Source organism: Syngnathus floridae, chromosome 7 (genome assembly GCF_059516105.1).
Source record: "Syngnathus floridae isolate MCC-2025c chromosome 7, RoL_Sflo_1.0, whole genome shotgun sequence".
In the NCBI taxonomy this organism is placed as follows: Eukaryota; Metazoa; Chordata; class Actinopteri; order Syngnathiformes; family Syngnathidae; genus Syngnathus; species Syngnathus floridae.
Genome location: NC_142419.1, coordinates 18,657,798 through 18,675,655, shown reverse-complemented (window position 1 = coordinate 18,675,655; position 17,858 = coordinate 18,657,798). Strand labels below are relative to the sequence as shown.

General features: G+C 55.8%; 3 protein-coding genes across 12 annotated transcripts; 1 reads left to right on the top strand and 2 right to left on the bottom strand.

Moving 5' to 3' along the window:
* Nucleotides 1-17: 17 nt before the first annotated feature.
* LOC148395852 (uncharacterized) lies at nucleotides 18-13,700 on the top strand. 3 transcript variants are annotated; one of them, XR_015859612.1, is made up of 6 exons: nucleotides 18-161; nucleotides 227-299; nucleotides 6,626-6,699; nucleotides 7,066-7,114; nucleotides 7,230-7,343; nucleotides 7,421-13,700. XR_015859612.1 is itself a non-coding variant. In XM_088381810.1 (6 exons), the coding sequence occupies exons 1-6, from the start codon at nucleotides 18-20 to the stop codon at nucleotides 7,563-7,565; spliced, it is 594 nt and encodes a 197-aa protein (XP_088237936.1). In that variant the 3' UTR covers nucleotides 7,566-13,700. The 3 variants fall into 3 exon arrangements, 2 of the variants coding, with proteins under 2 accessions (XP_088237936.1, XP_088237938.1); XM_088381810.1 differs by having other exon boundaries at nucleotides 6,626-6,694; XM_088381812.1 differs by having other exon boundaries at nucleotides 7,230-13,700.
* LOC148395853 (uncharacterized) lies at nucleotides 887-8,784 on the bottom strand. Of its 8 annotated transcripts, none has more exons than XM_088381771.1 (5): nucleotides 8,619-8,784; nucleotides 3,297-4,907; nucleotides 2,416-3,044; nucleotides 1,541-1,612; nucleotides 887-1,461 (listed from the first exon to the last, which is right to left on the bottom strand). In XM_088381771.1, the coding sequence occupies exons 2-5, from the start codon at nucleotides 4,663-4,665 to the stop codon at nucleotides 1,417-1,419; spliced, it is 2,115 nt and encodes a 704-aa protein (XP_088237897.1). In that variant the 5' UTR covers nucleotides 4,666-4,907; nucleotides 8,619-8,784; the 3' UTR covers nucleotides 887-1,416. The 8 variants fall into 8 exon arrangements, 7 of the variants coding, with proteins under 7 accessions (XP_088237897.1, XP_088237898.1, XP_088237900.1 ...); XM_088381772.1 differs by having other exon boundaries at nucleotides 1,541-1,609; XM_088381774.1 differs by having other exon boundaries at nucleotides 2,508-3,044.
* On the bottom strand, nucleotides 11,428-17,301 carry clip3 (CAP-GLY domain containing linker protein 3). Its single transcript, XM_088381784.1, has 14 exons — nucleotides 17,140-17,301; nucleotides 15,275-15,661; nucleotides 15,007-15,146; nucleotides 14,825-14,918; nucleotides 14,576-14,737; nucleotides 14,387-14,505; nucleotides 14,063-14,299; nucleotides 13,845-13,980; nucleotides 13,556-13,699; nucleotides 13,345-13,479; nucleotides 13,156-13,279; nucleotides 13,002-13,072; nucleotides 12,858-12,930; nucleotides 11,428-12,797 (listed from the first exon to the last, which is right to left on the bottom strand). The coding sequence occupies exons 2-14, from the start codon at nucleotides 15,657-15,659 to the stop codon at nucleotides 12,743-12,745; spliced, it is 1,875 nt and encodes a 624-aa protein (XP_088237910.1). The 5' UTR covers nucleotides 15,660-15,661; nucleotides 17,140-17,301; the 3' UTR covers nucleotides 11,428-12,742.
* Between the last annotated feature and the right edge of the window lie 557 nt (nucleotides 17,302-17,858).

Genomic DNA, 17,858 nt, shown 5'->3' with positions numbered 1-17,858 from the left:
TCAAGCGCCGGTGCATCATGACTTTGTGTCGGCTTAGTTCACGGCTCCAAGCTTCTTTGGGAAGGAGATCTTTCGACCCAGCAGGTCAGCCGCTGCGCTGGGCTGGGCTGCAAAAAGTCGCCCCAGCGGGGAAGAGGAGAAGCAGCAGCCCGGACGCCGAGGTGAGATGCCGAGCCAGCGTGAAGATGACATTTTTGTCCTCATATCTGCCATTGACGTTCCACAGTGGCTGCTCAACGGAGAACGAGGACCACGCGAACGCACGCCGAAGCCCTCGGTGACGTCTGCAGGGGGTGGCGGTGAGTCAGTCGCGTGCGTGACCTCAGTGTGAGTTGGGGCTCACGCCGTGCGGGGGTTCTTTTGCGCGCCCATCCTGTCCTGGATTCTCCCAATGTTGCAAGGCTTTTGCAAAGGTGGCTCCTGGCCCACCATTACTAAAGTTTTTTGGTTGTTTTTTTCCTGTTCCAAGTGACGATACTGACGCACGACGCTTGAGAAAAAGCCCAGGCTGGTCGACCTAAGCAAATCTGAAAGTTAACATGAAGGTTAAAATGTTGCTCAATCGTTAAGACACACGCGAGTGGGAGGGTTGGAAAAGCAGCCCTTTGGCGTCGGGGGGCGGCTGCCTTCTTTGTACTTGGCGGGGTTAGGACCATCACCGAAGGCCTGAACGTTCCATCCGTGTCTTGGCTTTCAACGTGCGCATCCTCTCTGACACAAAGACAGCCGTGAGCGAGTGAGCGAGCGAGCGAACGAGCGAGCGTCGCTGGCTGCCACGGTTACGTAAACGGATGAGCTTATCCATACGTGGATTAATGAGCACCCAATGGCGCCGTGGCCAACCCCCCCCCCCCCCCCAAAAAACAGCACTCGGCACACGCCACGATTGACTTGTAAGACTTTTCTCTTTATTGGACTATTTGGGGTTTTTGTCGTTGTCGTCATTTTTCCCTTTTTTTTTTTTTGCTAGCAGACAGTGGAGCAAGAAAACATGACCAACATCATCGTGCGTGTCAATGACTGCAGAGGAACAACCAGTGACAGGATGCGCTTTTACAAAATAAGACAGAGAATCAAATCAGCTTGTTTTTTTCCCTTTTTTGTTTTCACATCATCGTGTTCACGACAAAACAGTCTAAACACACAGCAGGAGATGTTGCAGTGGGGGGGAACAGTCTATGTACTGGAGTCCAATCTACGAGACTTGGATGGACAAAGGGAAGGGCTAGGGACTACAAAGCGTAACGCTTGTCAATAGAAAACTGGGGGGGGGGGGTCTCTGGAATGCATTTTTTTTTCTACCATTGCAATTCTCTTGTAGACGATATAAAATGGAACAGACAAGCAAAGAAAATGGAATCAGGGGGTGGGGGCTTATTGCTTTCCGAGTTTCTCTTCTTTTGACCGCTTTCTCATCTACGTGACCTCTCCCAGCCGCTCGCTCTTTGTCTCCACGGCAACCTGCTAACACGTGATTACTCCTTTAAGGAGGGGGGGGGGCTTTGGGTGGCGGTAAATGGAGCTGGGGGGGTGCTCAGACCTCCTTGCTCAGCGAATCCCGGCAAGTTCTAATCCTCTGCGTGGCCTCACGCGCTTCCCGCCTTTTTGTCTGCTGAATGATAACAGAAGACAGTCAAAAGCAAGAGATGATTTTTAGCAGAACAACAAACATCATGTTGGCGCCGTGGTCGTCAGCCAACGGACAACAGCCCCTTGTCTCCCTCCCTCCCTCCCTCCCTTTGTCCGTCAGTTGAACCAAAACAATGGCCACGGGCAGCTCTTGCTTTCCAACTTGGCTGCGGACGCCCGTTTGGACCCAAGCGCCAGAAAGACTAGGGGCACGGTTGAACGTGATATAGTTGCCCAAACAAAATGTTCTTTGTCGCGCTGTTAAAGCTAACGTGCTGCGTTCAATGGCCGAAGACTACGCTAACCGAGGCGCTACGCCGGCCTCGTGTCTTCCCGTCGTGCTAGCTGTCTGTGCTAAGCTAAGCGAGTCTACTAGCCTTCAACCTCCCAAAGGCCGAGGTTTGCAGCGCTCAGCCCGTCTTTCCCCGTCAACATTGGAAGATTATTCATGAATTGCACAGAGGATTTTTGTGCATTCCTATTTTGGGGGACAGAGATGGCAACCAACCACTTGTCGCACAGCTACGGTCAAGGTTTCATTTGGACGTCTTTGGGTCTGCGCTCGGCCGTCAAAATGGAGCCTTTTGGCTTGCGCCGGCCGTTTTGGAAATCATTTTTGTGTGCTAAGCTACCTGGCGCTCACTCGCTAGCTCGTTAGCAGGTGGGGCTGGCGTGGAGCGCGCCGCTGCCGTGGCACAGCTCGCCGCGCTCTAATTGGTCAGCGGCGGCTGACATCACGCTGCGGACGATGGCCACAGCCACATGGCGCAGCTCCCTCTTGCTCACCTCCTGGTCTTCTCGGTGGTCCTCCTCCTCCTCCTCCTCCTCCTCCTCCTCCTCCTCCCCCCTCAGCTGCTTGCTATGGTGCAGTAACTCACCGCTGTTCACAGGTGGCGCCGCCGTGTTGATGACCTTGGCGTTGGTCTCCTCCTTGGCCGCGGCCAGCTCCTTGCTCTTCTTGACGGGGCTGCCGTTCTTCTCGTCACCCTCTCGATGATTGTGCGCCTCGTCCTCGGCGGTTCCGTTCTCGCAGCCGTTTTGGCCGTTGGTGACGGGGGCGCGGCCGGGCGTCTTTTGCGCCTCGGGCTCGGCTTCCTGTCTCTGGACGCCCTTGTCGGCGGGAGGGTGCTTTTCTCCCTTGCCGTCTGCTTGACCGTTTCCTTTGCCGTCCTCCTCCGCGGCGGCGCCGTCGGTGGTGCCAGCGCTGGTGTCGGCGGCGGCGCTGGCCGCCGTGCCGGTGGTGGCGGCGGCCTCCTCCTCGTCCTCCTCCTTGGCGCCGTCGCCCATGTCCACGCTGGTGGACTTGCCTTTGCGCAGGATGAAGTTCTTGAGGGACACGGCCCGGCCAAAGTGGGAGCGCTTGGCCTTGGCGGACTTGCCGTCTTTTCCATCGTCCGCCGCGCCGTCGGCCTCGCCTGAAGCCCCAAATCACATTAAGGATCAGATCAAGTTCCCGAAGGCTGCTCGTATCTTGAATTGTTCATCTAGTCTTATCGTCTATTCTGCCAATGTTCTACAAGTTCAGCATGAGAAAGGACATGGACAGAAATCACAAGAAAGCCTTTCCAAAACTTGAACAAACAACCTTCTCTCACCTGAGCTGTTGACTATTTAGAAAGTGGGGTGGAGCTAAAGCTCCAAGTCTTAAAAAGGTTTGAGTGTCTGACCTGCAGAAGCGGCGGCGGCGGCAGTGGTGGCGGCGGCGGCGTCCTCGTCCCCGCCGGGTTGGCACTCGGTGTTTGCGCGCCTGGACTTGGGGATGACGCGCTTCTTGAAGGAGGTCCAGATCTCGTTGGCGTGCTGCGTGACGCTGGCTCCGCCGCTCACCTTGTCGTCCTCACTGGCCTCCGCCTTCTCCCGGTCGGCCCGGGCCTGGGCCAGGGCCAGGGCCTGGTTGGCAGCAGGCTCGGCGGCAGGCTGGGCGACGAGCTCGGCGGCGGGCTGGGCGACGAGCTCGGCGGCGAGCTCGGCGGCGGGCTCGGCGGCGGGCTCGGCGTCTGGCGCCTCCTCCGGCTTGTCGGAGCTCTTGGTCTTGCCGCTTATGCCCACCATGGACGTGTCCCTCTTGAGGCCCTGGAATGTCCAGGAGCGCTTGAGCTTCCACCTCTTCTGGCCTGACTCCTTGGAGTCCAATGTGGAGGAGTCTCCGCCTCCTTCTCGTTCGCCGCCGTCTTCAGCGCTGCGCTTGTGTGCTTTCTGGGCCATGAGCTTCTTGAAGGAGTGCCAACGCTTCATGTGCTTGGTGGAGGCTTTGTGATCGGCCTCCGCTGCCCCTTCGGCTGCGGCGGCGGCGGCGGCGGCCGAGTCTTCTGCGTGAAGTGCTTGGGGATCCTCCAGGCGGTCCAGGGACTTTGAGCGCGCCTGGACTTGTTTGGGAGATTCTGCGCTGTCGTTGCCCTCCTTCTTTTCTGTGCTCCGATGGGAGAAGATCTTGGCCACCGGCTTCCTGATCAGATCTCGAACGGAAGACTTGGACTCTTTGCACTTCTTCTCGTGCTCCTTCTCTCCATTTTCCAGTGTTTTCTCAATTTCCAGTGTTCCCTCGCCCTGGCTGCCTCCTTCCGCTCCCCCCTCAGATAGCGGCAGCTCGGCGGCTTTCTCTGGCTCCTCCGAGCCGGCTCCCGCGTCGGCCTCCTCTGAGCCGGCTCCCGCGTTGGCCTCCTCCGAGGTGGCGCTGGCCTCTTTCTTTTTCCGTCCCGACATCACCTTACCCAGGCCGCTCTTGTTCAGGAAGGAGTCCAGGAGGGAGGTCTTGTGCTCGTGGTTCTCGGAGCCGCGGGGGGCGGACGCCTCGTCGCCGCCGCCGCTCGCTGCGGCTTCGTCGTCGTCGGCGGCGCTCGCCGCCGCTTCTACCGAGGTGTCGTTGTCGACTGTCTCTTTGGTCAGGTTGACCTCGCTGCCTTTGTCTTTGTCTGCCGCTTGACTCTGGACACTCTCTGAGTTGTGGCTGGGCTGTTGGGCCTCTGCCTGCTTGCTTTCCGGAGTCTTTGCATCTTCTTGGACCGCGGGTGCCGTGCTGGCTTCTGTTGCTGCCATTTCCCAAGGTGGAAATAAAGTGCAGCCCCCAAAAGAGTGTGTTCCTCCCTGGCTTCCTGCCTTCCACCCTTCCTTCCTTCCTTCCTTCCTTCCTTCCTTCCTTCCTGCCTCCCTGCCTTCCTTCAAGCCTCCTCTTTCTGGCGTTGGCGAGTGATTGGTTCTTCCCGTTGGGTGGCGCGCTCAGCTCATGGAAAGCAAGGGTGGCGGCGTGGAGGCAAGATACTCAGCATCCTCTACTACTCCTGTGGAGGACAAGGTAGCAAAGACTTAGCACGAGCACCAATGAGTCATCGCTGCTACATTGACGGCAGAAGCCCAGTAGATGCTCGCTCGCTCGCTCGCTCACTCACTCTTCATTCAGCCATTTTCAACACGTGTGCTGTGTGCTAGGCCAGGAAGGGAGGGATCCCGTTTGGAGAAGCGGCCTATATGGCGGCCCACATGACATCTCAGTCATATTTCAGCGCAGCGAGCGTCGGCTAGCGTATGCACGCGCGCGCGCACGCACGCACACACGGCTCGCAGTTTGGTTTGGGCGTCGTTTGAAACTTTGGTCACTTTCATAAACGTGCCTGCTGCCAAATTGGATCATATGGCTGAGTCAAAATGGCTCAGAGGGAGGCTTGACAAAATTGACAGATTGAGCCATTTGTGTGCATGTCGTCAATCTGTTTGGGATTTGCGCAGCCGCCGCAGCTAAGCTTTGTTCAAGCGGCAGATGATGCTAACCCGTGTTTTTTTTTTTATCGTTAATTGTTGACATGAACGTGCGGCCGGGCGTAACGTGTCGTCCCGTCGCCGTCGAGCGGATTACGCCCCAAACTAATCCGCCAACGGAAAGGGGATTGACTTCCTCTCTGGCCACGCCGCCGTTTGCCCCGGCTAACGTTAGCACAGAGAATAATTCAGCCATTGCAGAGTGTGAGCAATGGCCGTTTGGCTGGCTCGCTGGCTCCGACAAGGTTGTACTTTGGGTCCACGTCGGGCATCCTGGCTCAGAATCACCTTTGATTTTGGAAACGCAGCAAGCTCCGCTGCTGCCGCTGCCGCTGCCGCTTTTTTGCCTGCAGTCGAGCCAGTTTGATGTCACGGCAAATTGGAAGCTTTCAAACAAATGTCACCCTTCAACAAGTTGCGTGCTCAAAACCTCCAAGAATGACTGACATGGAGAGTCTTGTTCCAGCCCCTCTCTGACAAACATCCTGTCGTTTCTCCCGAGGTGCGCCTTGAGCGGCCAGCACCTTGACCTCTGACCTTTCTCCTGAAGCGCCTTGCAGCCTAAAGCGGCTTAAGCCTCCAAGATGTCCATGAGCTGAGTAGGTCCGCACTCGCACTTGCCATTCAAGTTGCAACAACAACAACAACAACAACAACAACAAGGCACGCACGCACCTGAAGGCAACACACCACGGCGTGCGGATACTGCCACCTGCCACCCTAAGAACGGCAACCCAAAAAGGGAAGCTCGGCCAGCGTGCACGTTCCAAAGTGACGGCGGGCGATGGATGACTCATTAGGAATCGCAAAGCGACTCGGGTGCGCGTTTGGCCGAACAGAGGCCCCTTCATGGTCTCCGGGCTCCCTTGACGGACGGACACAGAGCGTCCTTTCTCTGCCTTTCTCCGTGCGCGTGACCCCCTTTTTGTGGTTGGGGCGGGCCCGGCGGCGTGCGCATGCCAAGCCCGGGGGAAAAGGGGCAAAAGGCTGCCCCCAAAAACAAAAACAAGCATCTCTTCCTCGTCGGAGCGTGCAACTTGCTCCTTTGTTTGTCGTTAACGTGCCCTCGTATGGATTGGCCGTTTGTCCATCGAATCAAATGAGCCTTGTCGGTCGGAGCGTTTGTGCCCCCAGCCGGGATCGTACGAATGCAAAGTCGTGCGGCCGCCGATGAAAGATGCTCTTGAACTTGAGGAGATTGCCGCAACCGGTTTCACTTTTTTTTTTTTTTTTTTTCGCACAGGGCGAGCAAGCCACCACCTGCGAGGTGAACGTTGGCAGACCCGCGTGAATGCCAGAGCATCTTTTGGAGGCGAGGTAGGCCAGCCAGCTTTTGCTGCCAATACATCGGGCGCCTTTAGCACACGTACCTCCACCGAACACAGAAGGAAATTCAATGATGAAAGCATTTTGTCACACCTTTTGCTCACGATATTGTCTGTGTGCAAACGCTGCAGCACCATTTGTGTGTTTGGAGTAACACCGCCGCCGCCCCCGGCTGCATCAATGCTAAAAGTTAGCCTGTGCACGTGCCATTGAAGTTTCTTCCCACCTATTTTAGCACAAAGCTAGCAGAGGCTGTTTGCTAGCTCCAAAAAGCTGTATGATTTTTTTTTTTGTGGCTGACATGTTTACAACAACCTCCTTTCTTTACTCCTTCCATGCTTCCTCCTCATGTGACAGTTTTGGGCGGAGTGGAGAAAAAGGAGGAGGGGTATGCTGGAGACAGCAGGTGCTCCAGTCCCACTGAAGAGAAAAAAAAACCGAATTTGCATTTCTAATAAGCCCCCCTTCCCTCACCCATCACACACACACACTGTGTCCTCTCCTCCATTTTGGGGCCGCAGCAAACTTCTAACATGGCGGGCGACCGACCGACCGACCGACCGACCGACCGGGGATGCCTTTGCGTGGCACGAGGCTCTGCCTTCATTTCAGCCAAACATTCTCATCGACGCAAGGTTGCCAAGGAACCCACCCGAATTTAAAAAAATCTTTGCCCCCTAATTGAAAGTCCTCGACTCTCTTCAACACACAGAAAACGCCTTGGCGGGCACCCTGACTCACGAGGGGCTTTCTGGTCTCGAGATGCGAGCAAAACACCGCCATCGGAGCGCACGCTTGCCGCGCCACGCCGCACCGCGCACCGGCCGGCTTCCTTGCGGAGGGAGGACAACACATGAAAAGGAACGCTTTGGACTCCACTGGCGTTGCTCTTCCTGCATACGTTCAAGTGGCTTTCGCCAATTTCCGCCATGCAGTCGAGCGCGTTTGAATCATTGCGCAAGCGATGCGCGTAAGCGATGGGCGCGCGCTCTCAAAGGCAGGCGTCATTTGGGATGTGCGAAAAATTCGGGAGGCGATTTGACCTCTCCGCTCCAAATTGCTTGCTTTCTTATGCCAGCACCCCAAATTGGCCAGCCGCAAATATGCCACGTTGGCCCGCCGCCGTCATCACGCTTGAGTATCTCGAAAGATTTGGGCGCCATCAAAGTCCAAGTCTGATGACGCAAACAATAATATTAATCGCGAACGCCCCCCCCCAAAAAAAAAAAAATCGATGACGGTCGGGCCGGGTGGACAAGTGCCCGCTAAATGGGCGGGAAGCGGCTTTGGGGGATGGGAGGGTGAATTTCTCATTGAACAAAACAAGTGAAGCGCCAAATTCCCAACAAGCAGCCTCCTTGTCTCGCACGCGCGCACGCATGTGCGCATACTCAAGGCCAGAATCACATTCAAATTTCCATTCCAAATTTGCATCATTTGGCCAGAGAAAATGGCTGAGACGTCCCCCCATCCCCCCACCGCGCTCCCTTCTGTCTGTCTGTCTGTGCTCACGCACGCACGCACGCACGCACGCACGCACGCACGCTGTCATTCCGGCTTTTATTTGTTGCATTTTATGGTCGAGGCACGTAAACAAGTGCATGCGTGTGCGCGTGAGGGATTTGTGTCTCCTCGTGCACGCACACACCACACGCATGTATGACAGACGCACACGTGCGCTGGAAGATGAGGACCATTAGAAAAATCTAATTGTAATCATACAACCCGTACCAACGCCACCGCTGAACACCCCCCGTCCACAAATGTGCGCTTAGCATCAGAAGGCGTGCGTATATCTGCTTTGTCGCCCCGGAGGAGAGGGAGGACCTGTAGCCTCACCTGCTCGAGTGGGGGGGTTATGGGAAGGTGCGAGAAAGATGACGGAATGAAAATAAAAGCGGCAAACTCACCTGCTTCCGTGCGCATAAATCCGTTTGGGAGCTCGCTCGCTAATAAGCAGCTTGTTGTGTGTTGGACTGCCAAAGACGCCACCGGCGCCAAATCCGCCCAGACGTCGTCCTCTCTCTCTCTCTCTCTCTCTCTCTCTCTCTCTCTCTCTCTCTCTCTCTCTCTCTCTCTGTCGCTCGCTCGCTCGCTCGCTCGCCCGCTCCCTCCCATTCTTCCCCTCCCCCCTCCCCTGTTGTACGTCTGCGCCCCCCTCCCCTCGTGTGAGGGGCCCGCACAGCAGGACATAGGCAAGTCCTACCCGTGCACGCGCACGCACGGGTTCACTTCTCTGGTTGCCCTTAGCAACGACAAAGACCGCCAGAGGCCCCGCCCCTCAACCATTTGAACGTTATGGATTGAAGGGGCATTTGTAATCTACCACATGTGCGCTAAAAATAAACAAGAAGAAAAAAATTGTCTGGAGAATAGCGTCGCGCCTTTGTAGCGTCCCCCCCCCCCATCCCACTATGGCTTCTCCATTGACGCCATTGTTTGCGCGTGTGCACAATTGAACAATGGGAGCAAAGCATCAGGCTGACTAAGAAAATGGAGGGCAGGGGGGAGGGAGGGAGGTTCTCACCCTTTCAAATGGGAACTGAAGAATCTCCCACATTGCGACCGACGAACGGGGGCCGGCGTTGCTTTTCACAAGCCGGTCGTGCAGCTGGTTACGGGACGCCGGCTGTGCCTGCGCCTACCGTTCCTCCTCAAGTACCATTTTGAAGGCTGACTGTCCACGGCGTTTTGTGCGAGTGTCCCGATTGGGATTCGGCCATGTTCAAATCGGACAGGTTGCCGTAGCAACAAGGTCGGAAGGCAGGCAGGCAGGCCTACGTCCAGCGCGGCGCCAAAGACTTTTGCCTTCGCTTTTTGGAATCGGGACTTTGAATCTAGTTAACTGTACAAGTCCGACGCCATCGGGATGTCAGCAAATTGAGTAGTGACGGATGACCGTGAGCCCGAGACCGAGGGCAGGCAGGCAGGCAGAAGACAAAAGATGGAACGGAGCGAGTCAACTGGAAAAGGTTGAGTGACGTCGACGCACGGCAGCCACGAGCAGATGCGGAGACGCGCACGCAATCATGTCAGCTAATTAAAGAGGGTGATTGCCGAGGGGTTGCTCTCTTAGTAGGCCAAAGCGGAGGATTGTGGGCGGGCGATAAACAAGCTGCGGGAAAAGGAAACGCAAAGCAAGGCCAATTGACCCGGGGCGAGCGAGGCGCAGACGGCGAGCGCTCGCGCTCAGACGATGGACGAACGGGTCGTGGCAATGGACCCACGCGCGCCCGCTTGCACTTTCAGAGACTCAAATGAAGGATGAAGAGATGTTTCCATCCAGACTTGATTGCAATGCTGTTAGCCAGCCAATGCAAACCAGCCACATTTGCAAGTAGACAATGAGAAGGAAGGTGGCAAGGCAGGGCAAGGCAAGGCAAGGCAAGGCAAGGCAAGGCAAGGCAAGGCAAGGCAAGGCAAGGCAAGGCCCACTTTTCTGTGCTCCGACCCTTTCATGCGGGAGGTTTGAGTCGCAAAGCCGGCCAGGAGGACGGGGGGGGGGATAGTCCCACTTGCTGCTCAAGTGACTCGACAACTTCCACCCCCGACCATATGTGACCCTGTGATTGACGGCTCTGCACCGGATGAACCGGGGTAGGCTCCGCCCCTTCGTCCTCTCATCGCCGGTTAATTGCCGTGCCTTCTATTTTGGGCCGTGCGGCACCCGCGGCCGGTCGAGCCGCGCCGTGATTGGCCGAGGCCGCCGGGCTATTAGCGGAGGCCTTGAGCCGGGATTAACTCCTCCCCCTCCTCTGATAGCTCATCAATCGGGACTGGCTTTGAGAAAGCGGGAAAGAAGGACGGCGAGACGGACGGGATGGCGACAAGGAAGGCACCGGGACAGGCGAAAGGAAGGGTGGGCCGACTTAATCTCCACTTAATGTATTAACGGTATCAGCGATGACGAGGCCGCCCGCCTAAACAGACACGTGAGCGCGGCACGAAACGCACGCTTCCCGCGCTCAACACGCAATCACGCAGCGAACGCAGCGGCCTGACCCTAACTGGATGGCCTGCTTGCCACATATTCTTTGCTCGAGTCCCCAAATGTTCCCGTGAATGTGGTCCCAACCTCAGCAGCTAACACTGCTCCGTAAAAAGGGGTGAGATGGGCGGGGCCCCGATGACGTGGACCAGGTGCAGGCTTCCCCCACCGTGGCTCCGGGAAGCCCCGGCCGGCCCAGCAGGAGGCGCTCATTGGTGGCCGGAAGAAGATCTGATTAGCTCCGGAAAAATGACCCCAAAAATCTGGTTAGCTCACACCAAGCATGTTTTGAGTCATTTTTGATCATTTGGACAAATTTGGTATTTCCAAAGGAGGAGGAGCACATTTAGGACAATTCTGGGAAAGGACGAATTCCAGGTCGGCCTAGTCTATTTTTACTTGAACTACATTACAGTTATTAATATTACGGTAAAAAGAAAATAGCAAGTAACAATATGTTAAACCCAAATTAGACGAAGAAGGGGCCGGCGGTAGCGCTGGATCACGTGACCGTCAAGAGCCAATCATGTTGTTTGTTTAGCCGGAAAGCTTTGCAGCGCATGACGCCGTCCGGGAGGCAACTTTCGTCTCGTCTCGTCTCGTCTCGTCTGGTCTGGTCTCGGTCGGCACAGACAGCTTCCTTCACTGGAGTGGAGCGCGCGCCACTCCGAGTGCATCATCAGCCCCCTCCGCCCCCCCCCCCATAACAAGCCAAAAGAATGGACAGGTAATCAAAAAAGAAACCCAACATCCAGTGGTTTATTTTGTATCCTATTGACCAAATGACAGACAGCACTGGTTCCTATTATGGGATGCATTTCCATGCTAATGACAAGATGAGGAAGAACATCTACGCAACAGTACACAGCATGCAAAAGTACGCACAAAAGTACACTTGGTGACGTCACGGTGATGTTGTTTTGAGCTTAGTTGGACCAGACCCGCGCCCGGCTTTTCGGCTCATCCGTACTCGCTGACAATTATTCACGGGAGCGCTTTTGTCGTCGTCGTTGAGGCAAAATCCTCCTCTCGAAGAACTTTGTCGCCGGCCTGCCTGCCTGCCTGCCTGTCTGCCTGGCTGGCTGGTTGGCTGCCTGCGTGGCTGCCTGCGTGCGTGGCTGCCTACCTGCCTGCCTGGTGGTCGCTCGCTCGCTCGCTCGCTCATTGAACAAGAGCACAAGGTGGATTTAGTTGAAGACCGACCGTACGTGAACGTGCAACAATATGGAGCCGACGGCAAAGAAAGCCCAAGCGTGTGTGGCATTGCCCCAGAGTGGCGGCAAATTCTTCTGACCAGCCGAGCCATGCCACGCCACGCCACGCCACGCCACAAAGCAAACAAGAAGGGGCCTTGCTGATTGTTTGTCACGTTGGCAATGCTCAAAGTTGAAAATGTTCCAAAGAAAGGCAGAAAGACTTTGCAAAGTGCACAAATGTTTGGGCCCCCTTTGCACTTTTGGTGCTCATCAACTCCATTTGGAGCAAGTCTACAAACGTGTGCTGCTTCCGCCATCAACAATCTGATGGATGCAGAGAACGGAGCCGCCATCAACCTTCTTGTTCTCGCCATCCAACAGACAAAAACCGCAATTTGCTTGATTTGTCACATTGCAAACCATTTCTCCCTTCAAACCACGGATGGACGGCGTGGCTCGGTGAGATGGCTTGAAAAAACACAAGAAAACCAAAGCAAAAGACAACAAAAGCTACAAGAGCTGAACGCAAAGCACAAAAGCCAGCCGGTCGGCCGGCGAGCGAACGAGCGAGCGAGCGAGCGGCCGCTTTTGCAGTTCACGTGGCACTCGACCAAAAAACAAAACAAAAACTGAGCTACGAGCTAAAGTCGTTAGCCGAGTGCGAGCCGGCGGCAGCGAGGCTTTCTTCAGCGGGAACGCAGAACATCCGATGGACAAGGCACTCAAGAAGAGTGTAAGGAAAAACTGGAGAAGACACGTGAGCTGACAGCGCGGGACGGGAGTTTGGGCGGCTCGGACCACCACAGCCGTAGGTAGGAGGACGGACGGACAGATGCACGCGCGCGCGCCTTTAGGATTGCATCTCGGCTCGCAGCATCCACGGGAACCAACAGCAGAAGAGCAACCTGAAGCGGACAAAGACGTTGAAAGAAGTGACCGTGCCTCGGCTTTGCGCTCCCACTTACCTGGATATGGAGCTCTCGGAGGTCAGATCTTTAGGAGAGCGAACGGCGCTGAAGTTGCGCTTGGGCTGAGCCACTGCGGCAAAAGGCCCAAAATGTCAGCGGCGCTCACGCCAGACAAGTGGGTCTTCGGGTCGGGATACTCACTGGTGACTTGGTGGACCTTCTTCACCGTGGACATCTCCTCATTCTGTGAGCCTTCTTTAGGGCCTCCCATCCTGAAGAACAACAAAGTCAGCCAGCGCACGCACGCACGCACGCACGCACCTGGCTTGACAGCAGCCGGGTGTAGCCCGCTCACCTCTGGACCCGGGAGGGCGGCGCAAACACGCCGTACTTGGGCAGGCAGCTGAAGTAGCGCACCCCGAATACGGAGCCGTCGTGTTTGCCCGTGGGCTGGTCCAGCTCCACACCGAACCACAGACCTGCCGAGCGAAAATGGAGTGAAATGTGCAAATTGAGCAAATGCCCCAAAGTCCCCTTTTCTGACCTGGCGCAAAGTCGGTTTTCCCGAAGAAGCGCACGATGCCGTTCTTCTGGCCGGCCACCAGGACTTGATCTCCCACCTGGGCGTCGAGTCCTTCCGCTTCGGGACTGACGGCCGACGTCTTCTTCTTCTTGCGGGCTGCCGAGGCACAGCGCAAAAGCACGCCTGGGTTTATTGGTCCCGCTCCACTCCGGAGCGGATGTATTGCGCTCGCCTTTCTCCTTCTTGTCTTTGTCTTTCTTGGTCTTCCCGGCGAGGCGCGAGGCCAGGTCCCGGCGGGGGGTCCGAGGGGTGGAGGTGACGGAGGAGATGTTCTTTTCCGCAGGCTTGGAGATCTTTGACGCCGGCGCAAAGATCCCTGTACGAGGGAGAAGAAAAAAAGGCCAGTCGAGCGACGGTCAGCCGAGCGACGGCCAGCCGAGCGACGGTCAGCCGAGCGACGGTCAGCCGAGCGACGGTCAGTCGAGCGACAGTCAGTCACCGACGGCGGCGAAAGCTCTGACCAAGCTTGGGCGGGCAGATGAAGTAGCGAACGCCGCCGACGCTGCCGTCGTTCTTTCCCTCGGGCTCGTCCAGTTCCACGCCGACCCACTGCCCGCTGGCGAACTCTGTGGTACCGCAGAACCTGAGCGTCCCCGTCTGAAAGCGCAAGCCGTTACGAGGACGCCTGCCCGTCCGTCCGTCCGTCGCCACCCTAACCCTCTGGCGGCGTCTGACTGACCTTCATGTCGTCCAGCACCACCCGCTGGCCCAGCTTCATGCCCAGCGAGGACAGCATCAGGTTCCCGGGAATGTTGTCGTAGTTTGGCAGCGTGGCTCTGGGAAGGTGGCAGCTCAGCGGGACGGCGTCCAGAAGCAGCCGCTTCAGCTCTTTGGCCACGGTGGCCGCCTCGGCCTTGTCCAGACTCATGTCCATGGGGTCGGGCACCACCTCGGCGGGGACCTGCCCCTTCTCATTCTGCGCACAACAAGACAACTCCTTTTTCCTTGCCACCTTTGGCCTCATCTGGACTTTTGCATCAAGAGCAAAAGATCAGGTTCTGACCCGGACGGCGGGATTGGCACCGTGCTCCAGAAGACACTTGACCGCACCCAGGCACAGGTTGGAGGCGGCGATGTGCAGAGCCGTCCCGTAGTGGAAGTCGCTGCACGTGGAGTTGAGAACTGGCGCACAAAGGCGTTTGCTAGCACGCGGACCCCAAAGAGTCGCTCGCCCGAGTCGCAGCGCTTCTACCTCTGGGATTAGCCGCCTTGAGCAGGACTCGGACCAGTTCCGGAACGTCAAAGTAGGCGGCGTAGTGCAGCGCGTTCATGTTGGTCCAGCGACTCCTCAAACTCACGTCGGCGCCCAGAGAAATCAGCTGGCCGCTCAGACGCAGCGCCGCCGCCGGGTCACCTGTGCGTGCGCACGCGCAACCCAATCAGCCAAGTAGCAAGCGCCGGCCGAAGCTCGAGCGGCCTCAAGACGTGCTCTCTCACCCACCCACGCCGTGCGCGCCCGCCTTGCAGCTGTAGTGGAGAAGCGTCATGTCGGTCAAACCGTCGCGGTCATTCACGTGGCAACCGCGCTTCAGAATCTGACAAAGGCACACCGACCGACGGATGGACGAGCACGCTTGAAAAAGAGCTCGGAGTCGGGTCACTTTGCGGACGACGGACTCGCACCTCGTTGCCGATGACGTCGATCTTGTGCTGCACCTGGGGAACCCACTGACGCACGATGGCAAACAGCTCCGGGATGCTGGTCCGGGGGTCTGTGAGGATCTCCAGGCAGGCCGGGTCGTTGGGGTCAAAGAAGGTGAAGGCTGGACGGCCGGCCGGCCGGCCCACAAAGGCAAAGTGCAGGTTAGCCCCGCGCGCGCGCGCGCGCGCGCGCGCGCTCCAGGCTTAGCTTAAGGCAACGGAACCAACGCAGGTGCTGAGCTGGGCCTACCGTAGTCTTTGGGGAGGGGCGCCTGCGCCGAGGGGTGCACCACGGCCCGACGTGGGCTCTCGCGGACCGGACTCTGGAGCGCAGACACAGACCGCAGCTGGCTCTCGTCGGCCTCTCCGGCCGGCGACTCGTGGAGCGGCGCCGGCCGCCGACCTTGTCCTCCCTCCTGCCGCTCGTCGTCATCCTGGCGCACCTCGGCCCGCTCGTCTTCATCTTCGGCTCTCTCCTCGTCTTCATCTTCTGCCCTTTCCTCGTCTTCCTCCTCCTCCTCCTCCTCCTCCTCCTCTGTCAGCTCCCCCTCCCTTTGGACCCTGTCGTCGTCCTCCTGGTTGTCGCGGTCGTGCCGCTCCTTCTCCTGCATCTCCAGGTTCTCCCCTTTGGTCATGGCTGCGAGCCACACAAAAGTCAACGCCGCTCATCGTCTTGGCTCAGCTTCATTATGCGTCATTCATCATTGTCCACTGCCATTATTTACGGCGTCTTGCTTTCGCTGACTAATCTCTTCCAAAAATCGGACTAAAAGCAAGTCATAGGAAAAGCAAAGCGGCGCTTGGCGTTGGAAATCGTGACTTCGAGACGGCTAGTGTGTTCGCCCCCTCTAGCGGTCAAAGGTTTACAATGCAGCTAAGCAGCAAGGACGAGCACGAATTTCAAACTCCGGTTTTCTTTTTCAATTCGAATGTTCTCGGTCAGTGTGGATTTTTTAATCCGATTGGCCCCAAAATTGGCAGATTGGCGGGCCAGCTCTGGCAAAAGCAGAAGAATTGCGGAGCGCCTACGACGGTGCTGGAAAGCTTTGTTACAGCTCCTCGTCGGAAGTCAGCAGTGCACTTAGCAAATGGAGCCAACATGCCATGAATATTTTGCTTCTTTTTTTCTCAACTACTGTCTTGCCCTTCGGCTTCTGTGTCGATGCTACCTGTCAACATGCCATGAATATTTTCCTTTTTATTTTTTTTTACTATTAAGCAAAGCGGACTTTCACTTTTGTCGACGACAAAATTGTGTTGATTCAAATGCACAATGTGTCATTTATGTTTGCTTTAACAGTAAACTTCAGCAGGGAGTGTTTTAAACAACTTAAAGGCATTATTGAGAAAACAATTGTTCACCAATTTGCAGCTTATTGTGAAAGGAGTTGAATTGATTTCACTGCTAGCGTTTCGTTCCTAGCAAGTTTGCATAGGCAAGTCAAAGCAATAAATAAATAGAGATAGCAAATGTCTACAAATGTCAATGGCCGAATGTATCCCGAAACTCGTCAGGTCACGTGTAGCCCAAGCCTCAAGCAGCCCATCCTAAATGGATGATAGCAAAGCAGGTGGATCACATGCATGTTATTATTTTATTATGAGAGAGTCAGAAGCGCGTCCTGTGTGTAATGTAGCTATCTGTGGTCCACAAGCAAGGAGGCCGTGGCTCCCCGCCCCCCCCCCCCCCCCCAGCCAGCCTCCATTTTACATCCACACAAAACGTCGCAGCAACTAACACAAAGGCGCATCGATCGCACAAATCCGAGTACGAACTTGTCATCTTCATCAGTTTATGATTTCGATGGCGAACAAAACATTTGTAAACGAGACGCTATGAAGGCCAACGTGCGCAGGTAAACAGTTGCGCGTGCGCGCGCGGACGATATGATCAGAACAAATATTGTTTTTACAAGACGCTGCGTGCAGCGAAAACAACGACATTTTTTGCCATTCGATAACACGTTTGCTTTCCCTTCCATCGTCGTGACCGCGCATACGAGCATGCCGAAGGCGCCCGCCAATCAATGAATTTAAGGAAAAAATACGTATGTATAAAAAAAAAATCAAGTTTATTATTTTCTTTCTATTTATCGATTTATCCCTTTATCTTACCTGAAGACAAGCCACTTGCTGCCAAAACGTGACGTACGACCGCGCTCAGATAAACAACGATGATGATGCTGATGCTGAGGAGGAGGATGGTCGTGAATGGCGATGATGCTAGAATTCTCGGGCGCTCGCTCTCTCTCTCACGCGCGCGCGCGCTCGCGAGAGAGCGCGCTCGCTCTCGCTCTCTCTGAAATATATATATTCAAATGTAAGCATTTAGGTTGCTTTTCTCTTTATTCCAATGAGCTGACAGAATGTAAAGAAACAAACTTGTAACGTCATAACCAGAAGAACGATTGGCTGTACATATGTAACGAGCAGTTGGTTTTGTTCGTGTCACTTTAAGAAACCAATCATCTGCTTGAGAGGAACATTTCTGTTTTTATTTCGGATTGACAATCAGACCGTCAGGAAGGAATAAATAGTCCCGTCACAGAAATTGGTGTTTGATCATAATATCAATGTATTGCTGTATTATAGTCATAATAATAATAAGTATGCAAAGTTAAGCAACATTGTAATAACTTTGGGGATATGCTCTCAACCAACATGGCCAAATTGTGTCGTCACGGAAGGGCAAGCTCCTTCTTGCTTCTGATTGGCCAGTAAAGCAAGGCGCGCCCATTTGACGCCCCCCTCCCCCCTCCCCCTTGAGCGCTCTGCCCTCGCTGAGAGGTTGTGACGCCCGTCACTCACAACCGCAGCCAATCGTGTGTATTTGT

Bases quoted from the DNA above. Each gene is read 5' to 3' on its own strand.
- LOC148395852 (XM_088381810.1), top strand. From the start codon at position 18: ATGACTTTGTGTCGGCTTAGTTCACGGCTCCAAGCTTCTTTGGGAAGG. The intron at 7,115-7,229 runs GTGCTCCAGTCC...TTGGGGCCGCAG, and splicing joins GGGTATGCTGGAGACAGCAG to CAAACTTCTAACATGGCGGG. The intron at 7,344-7,420 runs GTTGCCAAGGAA...TTCAACACACAG, and splicing joins AACATTCTCATCGACGCAAG to AAAACGCCTTGGCGGGCACC.
- LOC148395853 (XM_088381770.1), bottom strand. From the start codon at position 4,665: ATGGCAGCAACAGAAGCCAGCACGGCACCCGCGGTCCAAGAAGATGCA. The intron at 3,045-3,296 runs GTCAGACACTCA...TTGGGGCTTCAG, and splicing joins CGCCGCCGCCGCTTCTGCAG to GCGAGGCCGACGGCGCGGCG.
- clip3 (XM_088381784.1), bottom strand. From the start codon at position 15,659: ATGACCAAAGGGGAGAACCTGGAGATGCAGGAGAAGGAGCGGCACGAC. The intron at 14,919-15,006 runs GTGCGAGTCCGT...TGCCTTTGTCAG, and splicing joins TCGACGTCATCGGCAACGAG to ATTCTGAAGCGCGGTTGCCA. The intron at 12,931-13,001 runs GTGAGTATCCCG...CTTTTGCCGCAG, and splicing joins GAAGGTCCACCAAGTCACCA to TGGCTCAGCCCAAGCGCAAC.